The 12,857-nt window shown below is 44.2% G+C and overlaps 1 protein-coding gene across 14 annotated transcripts in view; it reads right to left on the bottom strand.

Annotated features, from left to right (window-relative positions):
• The window catches only part of grip2b (glutamate receptor interacting protein 2b), a 56,353-nt gene that overhangs the window by 15,918 nt on the left and 27,578 nt on the right, over positions 1 to 12,857 (bottom strand). For 7 of the 14 annotated variants that reach the window (XM_077572608.1, XM_077572615.1, XM_077572603.1 and 4 more), the window contains exons 2-4: positions 1,935 to 2,012; positions 348 to 480; positions 98 to 243 (exon numbers count right to left, since the gene is read on the bottom strand). In XM_077572608.1, coding sequence (XP_077428734.1) covers positions 98 to 243; positions 348 to 480; positions 1,935 to 2,012 — 357 coding nt within the window. Of the gene's footprint in view, positions 1 to 97; positions 244 to 347; positions 484 to 1,934; positions 2,013 to 8,698; positions 11,744 to 12,857 lie in introns of those variants that run through there. The other 7 variants (XM_077572605.1, XM_077572601.1, XM_077572606.1 and 4 more) reach the window with 3 other exon arrangements.

The raw sequence follows: 12,857 nt of genomic DNA, 5'->3' as shown, positions 1-12,857 counted from the left end.
TCACATTAAAAATCAACCCCAAATGCTCATGCATTAAATTAATTTAAATTAATTTGCCCCCCCCCCCCCTGAAGGCCAAAGGTACGTTGTGCAACACCTGTGGGCGGCAGCTCGTACTCCACCTCCAGCAGGACTCGCTCTCCGACGTTCTTGAGGAGGCTGATGATCTCCTCGTGCCGCAATTTGGTCAAGTTGATGCCGTTGACCGACTTGATGTAGTCGCCCACGTTCAGCTGGTCGCTCCTGCCGGCCGCAACAGCCGTCATGTCAGCGCCGTCATGTCAGCGCCGGCATGTCAGCGCCGTCATGTCAGCGCCGGCCCGCGGCACGCGCGCACTCGTACGTACCGAGCGGCCAGCCCGCCGGGCCGCAGGTTGGACACCCGCGGCTTGCCGTCCTTGTCCGTTCCGCCCGAGATGGTCAGGCCCAGCGTGCTGCCTTCCTTCTTCACCAGCTCCACCATCGTCACCCCACGCAGGGCTTCTAAGCAAAAGGCGCACACGCGCGGACAAAGACAAACACACACACACACATACAAACATAAACACAACACACACACACACACACAAAGATATAAAAACAACAGGTGAGATGGAGCGTTGCCGTGATAGATTAGCAAGATTAGCTCAATCCCCGAGGCGACACTCAGGTTCAGTGAGGTGCTTCACACCCCAAAACACACACACACGCACACACACACTGCGGAAGCGTGTGTTCACTAATGAATCACACTAGGTGTCATATTTGCATAAAACCGGAGTGCACTTATGAAGAGATTAATTCTCCACATCCTACTCATACACACACACACACACTGATGCAGATGTGTTAGAATGTGTGTTCTAGCGTGTCGCGATGTGTAACTAATGTATAAACATGTATTATCGTGTGTCAGGAATGATGTGTACAGTATAGAATATAGTATGGCAAATGTGTCTATTCTATTCATGCCTGGCATCCCGTGTCATGATGTTAACATGCGTGTTAAAGAGTGTGTAGGAAGTCCATATTTGGGCATAGCGGGCGGGGTCTAAACAGGACATGTTCAGCCACCGGAAGTATGACGTCATAGGAAGTCCATATTTGGGTGTGTGGGTGCGGGGCCGGAAGTATGACGTCGTGGGAAATGTGCCCATATTTGGGTAAAAGGGCCAGGCCAGAAATGAGGGGGCGGGACTTAGACCGGAAGTGAAGGGACAGGAAGTGACGTCACATCTGTCAAAAAAGTTTGCCGAGAAGTAGATACGAAACCTCTTTGATGATATTTATGGATAAATATGGTGTGACATTATATACAATATAGTTGTGCTACATGCTCCGTGCCAAAACGTGTATCGTATATGGAGTACCATGATATATATGTAGCATGTCATGATAAATATAGTGTACAATTTTCATGATGTGTATGCTATAGCGTCACATTATAGACATTAACTAAGTGGTGCAATATATATATATATATATATATATATATATATATATATATATATATATATATATATAGGAGTGTGTGTATTATTTATTTTAATTATCTCTCTCTATTCTGCTGCACTTCTTATTTAATTTTGATTTTATCTCGTTCTATTCTATTGTTTTTTTCCTTACTGTAAACTGCAGCTGGACGGAGTCCAGGAAAAAGTTCCCCACGGGGAAAATAAAAGTATATCGTATCGTATCGTATCGTATCGTATCGTATCGTATTATAGTTGCCTGGCTGTGCCATGTTGTGGATTTTATAGTGTGTCGTGATGTATATTAAAATGTGTTATGAGGATTATTATATCATGCATAATGATGTACATGTAAATAATAAACAGTGTCATATTCTATTGCGTAAGAATGTATGATATACAGTCTGTAAGTACTGCATGTGATGATGATGATGTATATAATATAGTGTGCAACATTGCATTCAGGACAGTCTCGCTCCATGCCTGGTATGCTGTGTCTCCTTGAGGCGGCGTTGACTTCCGGTCCCGAGACGTCCTTCGTCTTTCCATACGGTCCATCGTCTGCACACAACCACAACAACAAGGCGTAAGGCGGCGCGCTTACATACTACATGATCGCCGCAATGATGCGTTGCTGATGACGTTCCGTGTCCATCGTTTACCCGCCACATGATCACGTGAGCTGCGGTCCGCTTGCGAAGGCCAAACGCTCAAATGTGTCTTTCCGTTTGAACGTTCATTTTTTTTTGGTAGCGCTTCTCGGCGCGGGAAGCCTTCAAAGCGGCTTACGCGTACGTCATCACGTGCGAGGATTAACGGCAGCCAGAGCACAAAAGCTCACAAATTCTCTCTAATATTCTCGCTTGAACTCATTATGAAATGGATCTCATATTCCAATTAGGGCCGTCACTGACCACGTCATTAATGACACTTGCAAGCGAATGAGACTTTTCTTGACATCCTCCGTTATCAAACGCTCAAATTCTTACACCCTCGCATCCTTTACATTGCATCGTCAAAAACTTCCATTCTTGGATCTTCATATCCTTGCCCCCTCACATCATCGTCCCATCCTTCTATCCCAAAAATGTCACCCTCGACACATGCTCGCATTCTCGCGTCCATGTTTCCTTGCATCCTGGCAACCTCGCACCCTCATAGCTTCAAATAATGACATCCTCATAACCGCTCATCCTCGTAACAGCGTATCTGACATCCTCGCTTCCTTGCGTCCTCAAACCCTCATCTCCATGCAACCTTACCTCTCTCGCACCCTCACATCCTTACATCCTGGCCTCCTTGAATCCTTAGAGCCTCGCAATATAACTTCTCGAAATCCTTGGATGCTTCCATCTCCAACATCAAATTAAGTCCTAATAATGAATTTTCCACCTTATCTGCAAGTAAATAACACAACAGCTTGAAGAAAAAGTATTTGTTTTATGCAATACTTGTCCAAGTATTCAAAAGACACTTTAAGAGCTTCCCACAAACACACACAAAGCACGTGCGCTACCTGAAGGCGAAGGCGCCTGATTGCAGTCATTATGATGCTGAAAGTGGCGAAAGCGACATGTAATTAGCCCGGCGTCCACACAAAGCGGCACCGTGGTTAACTCACCCTAACGCACACACACATCGCCCGCGCGTGTGCGCTCTCCCGTGAGACGTGTGCCGCCCACGTAAGCGCAGGCCAACGGAAAGAACAAGCAGTAATTAAGAAGCTTAATGGCTTTTGTGTTGTGCTTAATTGCAGCCTGATGTGTCAGAATGAGGGTTGGGGGATGGCGGGGGGGTTTTTGAGTTCAGGGTGTTTGGATGTAGAGGGGCGCGTCGTCAATGCTGATCACGTTTGTTATTTTAGTGTGCGCGTGTCACATCTGGAATCGACGGTGTCAGTGCTGAACATGCGGGAAAGTTAGTAAGAAGAAAGAAGAGCTTCAAACTCGCCAACTGTCATGAAAAACAAACACACGAGTCGACATTCCCGCATTCTTGACTTCTCTTTCCTTCTTCTTGCTGCCACAATGTGGAGCGAGGGAGAAACATCTGGAAAGGCTTCACAGCACCGCAACGTTGTCGGCGCCGTTCACGTCGGCCTTCCTGGCCGCAAACCGAAGGAGGCCAGGAGGTGGGGATGGACGGAAGAAGGATGAGAGAATGCGAGGAGGGAAAGACACTTGGTGAGGACGGACGGACGGAAGGATGCGAGTAGACGAGGATGTGAAGATGTCACAATGCAAGGATGGACATTTTGAAGCATGGGAGGAGGACGCGAGTATTTAAGTATAGAAGGAAGGATGTGAAGAAGGAAGTAGAGAAGGACGTGAGGCTGTAAAGAGATGAGGGTGGAAGAATGGCAGTTTGTGAGCATACGAGGATGTGTGGAAGGAATGAAGGAAGTGAGGATGTGAGGAAGGAAAGATGTGAGGTAAGATGTAAGGATGTCAGCATGCAAGTATGGGAGGATTAAAGGATGGAAAAATGTGAGAAGATGACGAAAGGATGGACGCCAGGATGTGATCAGGTGAGGGTGCAAGGATTGAGGACGAGGATGGAATGAGGCGAGGATATGAGGTTGCTACGATTGGAGGACGCTAGCAGGAGGGAACGATGTAAGGATGGGAGGAGGTGAGAGTACAAGGATGAGAAGTTGAAAGGTGAGGATGCAAGGAATGAAGTATGCGAGGATGAGCGGACGCAAGGATGAGAGGTTGTAAGAATGTGAAGGTGAAAAAAAAGGAAAAATATTTAAAAAAAAGAAAAGAAAAGGAGAGCAATGATGATGACATGTCAAATCGGTAATATTACCGAATGAACAATACTGAGCTCTCCAGGAAAAAAAAGAATGTGAAGGTGTGATGGCGTAAGGATGCGAGGACGCGAGGATGTTCGGAAGCAAGGCGGCGATCCACCACACTTCCCTCGTGTACGCATTAGCGCCACTTTGCCGCTCAGTTTGAGGCGAAACGGACTCGTCGCGTCACGCCGGCAAACGAGCACATTAGCGGCCCAGCTCGGCCGCCGGCTCGCTATCTATTGATCGGGCCGGATTTCCCCCGGGGCCGAGCCAGCGTTTGTTTGTGTGCGCCGACGTCAAAGTGCGACCAAAAGGAGCCGTCAGCCCGTTTGACTCGTTTGCTGCCGCTACGCTCGCCGGTGCAGGAAATAGGATGGCGCTCGTTTGGTTAATAACCTCGCTCGTGCCCACTCAAGTGCGTTTCGCTGGCGCGGCTCCATCAGCTCCCAACAGAACACATTCAAAGTAGCCTAGCTACCCACCTACCTACTTTCCTAACTAGTAGCCACCTCAAAATATGCCTACCCGATTATCTATCCACCTACCTGACCACCCATTAACAAGCCAACTAACTACAGGACCAACCCACCATCTACAGTTCAGTACTCAGTACTTAACTACCCACCTACTTACCTACTAAGTGACAAATTTCAAGGCAACAAACTTGGATATTTGAAGTTGGTCAATTTAACCAAATTTTAAATGCAGGAAAAGCCCTTTTTCATTCCAAATAAATAAGTTACGCAACCTTTTATTGAAGCCAAACTCCAAGATAGAAATAAAAACAATTTGCTTGCTTTGTTGCGCTAGCTAACATTGTTGCCATGAATGTCAGTTATTTACATTTGAAAGTTTTGCCAACTTAAATGACTGTTTTAGGCCATAAAATACACGTTGCGTTTTTTTTTGTTTTTGTTTTTTTTACAGTGTACCCACCTACCTAACTTAAAGCTACCTTCCTAACTAACCACCTCAATGCTCAACTCAAATTAGTTTCTTTGCACTGTTCAGTCTTGTGCATTTGCATAAGATATTTTCCAGATTTGTTTAATCCTCCTGTTACATCTTGGGTCAAATGGATCCGTTTGAAAATGCAGAAAAAAATGTATTATACTTTTAACTCTTTGACTGCCAAAAACGTTAAGTAACGTTTAGTAAAATCCTATGGAGGAGTGCCAAAGACGTTAAAAGACGTTTTTTTTTTTCAAAACAGAGGTGAAACTAACCATTTTCTATTGTTGATTACTGAAAAACGGAATAAGGTAGAAACAAACTTTTTTTTCTGATGAAAGATGAGAGTCCAATCTTTCATTTGGTAGTATGTGTGTTTCCATAGTCCAAACACATAATTTTCTGTGGACCCTGAAAGATCAGTCAAAAATGCTTAAATCGGCTGGCACCCACGGCATCCCTTTTCTGAAAACGTCTGGCAGTCAAAGAGTTAAATGTACTCTGTCGGCCTTTTTTTTTTTTTTTTTACTTTGTAAAATTCTAATAATACATGAAACTTCGAAACTCAAATTTGCATTGTATCATAAAATGATGAAATATAGAGCAGGTCACCCAAACAGGATAAAGCGACTAAAGAAGTGTTTATCAGTCAAATAAATAAATAAAATCATTCTAGACACAAATTCCAAACATGCGCATGCTGAGAAGGACCCGCTCGGCCTTTAAATACCAAGAATAATGTTGCTTTTCAGTTCAATTAGTCAAATAATGACACACTTGGCATCTTTTGTTTGATAGTCAGGACGGAGTGCAGGTGTTCGTCAATCCGCGAGTCCACTCGTCTGTGATGTTTTAATATTCATCACAGAGAGCAGCTGCTCACACAGATATGTGCCGTGTTGGTAAATGTTCAGATACGACATCACTCGGGAGGCTTAGAGCGAGAGAGCGGAACGGCAAACGCGTTGTCGGTCGACGAGCGAGTGCGGGAATTGCGCGAAAGGACAATCCAGAGTTGAGATGATGTTACACGTTGCCGCTCTTGAAACAAACAAAAATGGACGACCAAAAAGCACACAGTGTTCAGTAGACGCTGCTACGGACTGTTTGGCGCGTGCATGTTGTTCATCAGGCTAAGTATGTTCATCACCTCTTTTCGATTTTCGTCGATTGTACGTCCTCAAAAATAAAACTTCAAACTGATAACACTCTCTTACAGTATTTCAAATAAGCCATGCTACCAAGTCATGCTAGCCGCTGTGGCTAACGTCAACGCTTGTTGACAGTGTTAATGCTAGCTTAGTATTGTTAGCGTAGCACTGCTATTTTGTCGAAGCTGGATATTCGTTCTCTGTGACGACGACGCACATTCGTACTCGCAAGCCATCACCAACGCTTGAGAATTGTGCTTTTACTTTGCTCAGAGACTCAAGAGGGAGGCGCTAATTATTGAAAGGAGGGTAAATTCAATTCTTGGTAGCAATTTTAACGCAGCAAACTCCATGTTAAAATGTTTTATTTTGTACAGACATAATGTAATAGTTAAAAGTTAAAATGGTGTCGCTTGATTTCTAGCCGTGCACAGCTAAAACGTATATTGCTACTTTTGGGTGAATGTAGTTCAAAACGTAGTGAAATTAATGACTTGGCAAGCCCCGCAAGTGAGAAGAAGGTGTTGCGAAAAATTGCTGAGCTTGTCTGTACTTTCTCAAGCACACTGTGCAGGCTGATTGCATGCGATTTGTCAAAACGTCACTGTTGGGCGCAAACCTCACCTGTCCAAATATGCTCAATTTCAGATTTGCTCCACAAATGGATACTATTTGTCTGTCCACACATTGTCTGTGATTTTTACACACTACTAATCAGTTAAACATTTTGGAAACGGATCGAGAATAAATCTAGTGCGTTGAAGTGCCGTAAAACTCCTCCACTTCTCTCACTCTGCGGGACATATGCAGCATTACGGCGCCTCAAGATTGAAAGTCTCCCATTTTCTTTTTTTTTTCTTTTTTAGACAAGAACAAATGAAAATAGGTTAGATACAGTTCAGTGAGCCTGTTTTGCTTGTTCCGCAGCTTAATTAGCCTATTGTTTCTAATTTATTTCATGACTCGTGGCTCTTCGGGAAAGAGCTTGGGAAGATGACGCAACTTGCTTCCGTCTGGACGGGGCCTAAATACACTAACTCTGATTGACAAGACGAGACCCACCTGGGCAAGACGCAAGTGGCGGGGGGGCACTGATTGGTCGACACGCGAGGGAGGTCAGGGAAACACAGGTGGATCACATCAAGCTTGACGAGACAAGGAAAGGACAACAGATACAAAACAGATGACGCGGACAAAAGACAACCAACAAAACAAATCAAACCACAACACTTTCAATGCTCATATTAGCTGACCACAAAACCAACTTATGTCCACAAGCAATTTAAGTTTGGCATATTCACAATGATCACAATAGAAAGAAGAAAAAAAAGACTCCGCTTCAACGCTGACATTTGACATCGTGAAGGCAACAGAAGCAGCAAACATCTGCTCTTCAGCACCCGCAGGCGTCGCACAGACGTTCAACCGGCACAAGCGCAAACAAAATATTTGCACCGCACATATATCACACCTGTTACAAACTTGACCGCTCGCTTCGGCCACTCCCATTTTAATGAGAGTTGCTTAAAAAAGAAAAAAAAAGCGCTAAAGCTGCTGTTGTTAATGAGAACAGCAAATAGAAAATGAGTTAGACAGAAAATGTCCTTTGACAGAAATATATGTCGAAATTAGCCCGAAAATATGCGGTAGTGTAGTCAGAAAAAGTGGAATTAGACGGCAAACATGAAGTGAGCCAACATAAAGAGAAACTAATAGAACAACTGTGGAATTAGTCAGCACAGATGGGAAATAAGTTTGCAAACGTGAAAAATAAGTCAGCAAAAATTTGAAATCAGCAAACGTGAAAACGTGGCACAAAAAAAAAAAACATTAGAAATGATCCAGCAAACATGGGAAATTAGACAAAACGCATAAGAAATTAGCCAACTATGTGGAATTAGCTAAGAAGCTTGACAGGAGACATTAGAATAGGCTTTAGCCTGGAAAACATGACAAATATAAGCCAACAAACATTTGGCTTTAGCTCACAAATATTTGGAATTAGCCAAAAAACACCAGAAATGAGCCAAAAAATGTACGTAATACCGCAACTTCAAACAAACGGCGCCACATCCTGTGATCTCTGATTAGTGTCGCCCTCTAGTGGTTCTTGACTCTTCTGCACTCTTCCTGGCATCAATGGTTTGGTCCATGACCGACGACGTGTAAGCTAGACTGCCCCCTGCAGGCGTGGAGCACTGAAAATAAATTCCCCACTGATATCTTTTAACATCGTTCGCCATTCTATCAACCTGAGCTCCACGGCGCCACCTGCAGCTTGCTAGCCAGCACCACAAAAAAACTCCGCTTCCTTCCTTCCTTCCTTCAACGGTCATCGCACTCACCGCCACCGCCGGCCCCGACGTCCCGCCGCAAACCACAAAACATGACCGCAGACATGGAGGAGATCAACTGCCGTGTCCACAGCCACGCAGAGACACTTGCACACTGCTGGGAGAGTGAAGAGGAAGAGCGCAGACAGAGCGAGAGAGAGAGAGAGAGAGTGAATGAGAAAGGGAGAGAGAGAGGGAGAGAGGGAGAGATGTGGACCGTCGAGCGCTCGGGGAGCCAAGTGCTGATGATCAAAGATGACTGGCGCTTACGTTACTACCGCTCTAAACTTCTAAAGAGAAAGAGAGAGAGAGAGAGAGGTAAAAATGTCAGGATGTAAGGAGGTGAGGATGCAAGGTTGCGAACTTGTGATGATAAAAAGGAAGTGAGGATGTAAAGAGGCTAAGAGGTGAGGATGGAAAGAAGTCAGGATGCAAGGTTGAGAGGAGGTGAAGATGCAAGAATGCCAGGAAGTGGAGATGCAAGGGCACGAGGATGCTAGGACGCAAAGGATGCTAGGATGCATGGACTTCACAGGAAGAGGAGAAAGTATGTGGGAGAGTAATCAGGCAAGAATGAGAGCATTCTTGTGTCCAAGGACGTAAGGAGGTGAGGAGGTCAAGACGCAAGACTGAGAGGATGCAACAAATGGAGGATGTGTGGGAGCGATGACATGAGGATGCAAGGGTGCGAGGAATTGAGGGAGAGGCGACGGGATGGTGATAGTACGCTAGGGTGCGAGGATGCAGGGAAAGGACGATTGAAGGGTTTGAGGTGCCAGGATGCAAGGATGTCAATGTGAGGCTTGGAGGATTCCAGGACACGAGGACGTAAAGATATAAGGAGGCGAGAGTGCAAGGATGCCAGAAGGTGAGGAAGCAGGCAAGGATTCAAGGATGGACGAGCAAGGAAGCGAGGATCCAATGATGAGAGGATGCAAGGGTGCGAGAATCCAAGGGTTCGAAGGCTTGAGGATGCGAGGATGCAGCCCTCAGTTCACTTTTGACATTTCAGCTTAACAAGATCATCTTTCAGCAGTCGCGTGCAAGGGAAGTGACAACTGCACCTTTAATTATTTCTAGTAGTTGCATCAACATAGCAGCAAGTCGACACGCTTGCAAACAGCCATATTTGAAAGCATATACAAACACAGTGACGTGTGCGCGTGTGTGTGTGCGTGCGTGCGTTGTCAGTAATAAGCCTGCTTCTTATTTACGCTCTGTCTCGCTCGCTCTCTGTATTTTGGTCAGTTGTTTTTAGAGCTTACTCGCCCGCCTCTGCTTGACCTACTTTTGTCTTGCAAAAAAAAAAAAAGTTCATTCTGCATCTTTGCATCAGCATCACTTGGCCGGCATCCTGTCTGACTCACACAAACGCGCCCGCAGCTGCTTTTCCCGCTTCCTTCATACGTGCCGCAACAGCCAGCAAGACGCAGCAAATTAGCTAGCAAACGTGCCACATTAGCCTCAAAATTAGCCAACAAATGCGAAATTCGCCAATAAATAAGTGAAGTTAGCCAGCAAACATTCATCAGAAAACATTTGATTTAGCCATTAACAGGATTAATTAGCCAACGAATGTGAAATTTCCCAGCAAATTGAAAAATTAGCCAGAGAACATAAGATGAGCCAACAAAAGCAGAGCTAGAAAATATGTAGCATTAGCCAGCAAACAATAACACGCAAACGTGGCATTAGCCGGCAATCGCGATAAATTTGCCAAATAGGCCAACAGAAAAAACAAATGAGCACACAAATGTGACTTTAGCCATCAAACATGAATAAAAAAGTCAGTAAATGTGCAATTAGCAAGCTTAATTAGAATAAATACATGGTTACAAGATAAGACCACCACCTCTGTATGCACATGTAGTGTGTGTGCGTGTGTGTGTGTGTGTGTGCGCGCGCGCGTGTGTGTAAGCATTAAAGCCCAGAGGGAAGCAGAGGAGGATGGAGTGAAATTAAGCGCTCTTGAGAATGAATCATGTCAGCGCACTCGTACAAACACACACTTACACACGCTACATGTATACAGACACACACGTGGTGGTCCGAGGTGGTGGTCTTATCTCGGTCTTCCTCCTTCTGAAGGATTCGAGTGCAAATGAATCCGCACTCGGGAGGATTGCGTCGAAGAACTTTGAAGTGGCAAATGACGGCGTGGGGGGGGCGCGCGCCAGGTGCTGATGAAGATGAAGATGAAGATGAAGATGAAGATGAGGACGCTATATGCGCGATACAAACGTGACATTGGGCAACAAACATCAAATGAGCAAGATGAACGCCAGCACACATTTGAAAGAAATTGGCAAACACGTCAAATTAGCCTGCAGACATTAGAAATTAGACACTAGCATGTGAAAATAGCCAGAAAATGCTAAGCATTTTGTGAATTACACAAAATTAGCCTGCAAACGTGCCAAGTCGGCATATGTGGATTTACACAACAAACATAAGAAACTAGCCAGAAAAAACCCGTAAAGATCTTACATTAGCCAGAAAACATATTTAAAGAGTGATCTTATTTGGCAAATTTGATTTAGCTAACAATATAAACGTATCAAAGCAGGAAAAGGGCAGTCAAGAAAACAAAAAGTCCTTTTCTGCATAAAAAGAAGTTCAAAACATGCAGAAGTGACCTCATAACGGGCTTTGTGGACTTTTTATTTAGCAAGTTATTTATTCAATAATGAAATTCTGCATATTTCATTTTTGTTTGTCTCTCTTTAACTGCTGTCTGCCTCGGCCTCCATCTTGTTTCCCTCTGGTGGCCACCGGTATAAATAAGCCTCCTCCTAACGCGCTAATTAATCTCTCGTGACAAAATCAAAGGAGGCGCATCTGCATTAGTGAGAGGAAGGCGGCGGAGGCTCGGGAAGGGACGGGAAGCGGACGGGAAACAACAAAAGGTCGGAGCGGCGGAATGCGCCGCTTTTGGCTCAGAATTTTTATTATTTTTTTTACAAATCAACAGGATTCTTGCTTTGATGTGATATAAAACAGAAAAAACAATATTATTAGATTAGCTAGCCAACGTGGCATTTGTCAATAAGCATGAAATTGGTCAACGAGTGTGAAGCTGGCCACCAAAAAAAAACATGAGAATTTTGCCAGCAAAAAAGTGAGCCAAAATGAGTGCATTTAGATAAATATAAAGTAGTCAAAAAACCGACAGTAACAGTAACCATGATAAATTAACAAGATAAAATCTGCCAGCAAATTTGATATCAAATATTAAATTTGAAGGAAAACTTGACCATGAATTCATTTAAATTCAGCCAGGAAATAACTACGCAAAACGGAGATTTTTTGACAGTACACGAAGATTAGCCTGCAATCATGAGAAATAAGTGTGAAATTTGTAAAATAATAATAATAATAATAATAATAATCTGAAATCAACCAAATTAGCAAAAAAAGAAACGTGATGAATGAATATGAAATTAGCCCCCACAAAAAAACACTCACACACAAAATTGGTGTCAAGCAAATGCGTCATTAGTCACGTCAACAAATAAAAAGCTAGAAAACGTAAACAGGAGATGCAAGAAATAAATGTGGAATTAGCCAACAAATGCTAAATGTGCCCGCAAGTACTGAATGAGCCAGCAAATGGAACCGTGAGCACGTTCACAAGTCAACACAGGAAGCGTTCGTGCTTCGTCAAAGTGGTTTCCGGCGCCGCCGCCAAACGTCGCTCGCCCTCGTCACGGCGCACCAAAACTCGCTCGGGAAGGACACAATCAACTTTTCAACAAAATGTCAACGCTCATCGCAAAGTGATGTTTGCTTGTCACTCAGAACCAGAACATCTCATTCACATTCTCCTCTCGCATTACATTTGCTGGATTTGGGAGAAATTCACACCCCAAACTCAGTTTGGCATGAAAGTTGGTAAACCCACAAAAAAAGTCTCAAGAAACCATGGCTGAAAAAGCACCGTAAGTCGGCCATTTTGGTTGGAAGCAGACATTTTGGTTCAACTGGCTCAGTTGTGGACTTAAAAAAAATAAATAAAAAATAAGCTTCCAAAGCCAGTTTCACTTCGCAATATGCAAATTTGGTTGACATGTCCAGCATGAAGAGACCCACAAAATCATCTCAAGAAGTCATGCCTGAAATGACTCAGGAGCGCCGTCATTTTGGTCCAAAGTGGCCACTTGAGGTTGAATTG

This window comes from Vanacampus margaritifer, chromosome 8 (genome assembly GCF_051991255.1).
Source record: "Vanacampus margaritifer isolate UIUO_Vmar chromosome 8, RoL_Vmar_1.0, whole genome shotgun sequence".
Lineage (NCBI taxonomy): Eukaryota > Metazoa > Chordata > Actinopteri > Syngnathiformes > Syngnathidae > Vanacampus > Vanacampus margaritifer.
This window is presented reverse-complemented; position numbering and strand designations above follow the sequence as displayed.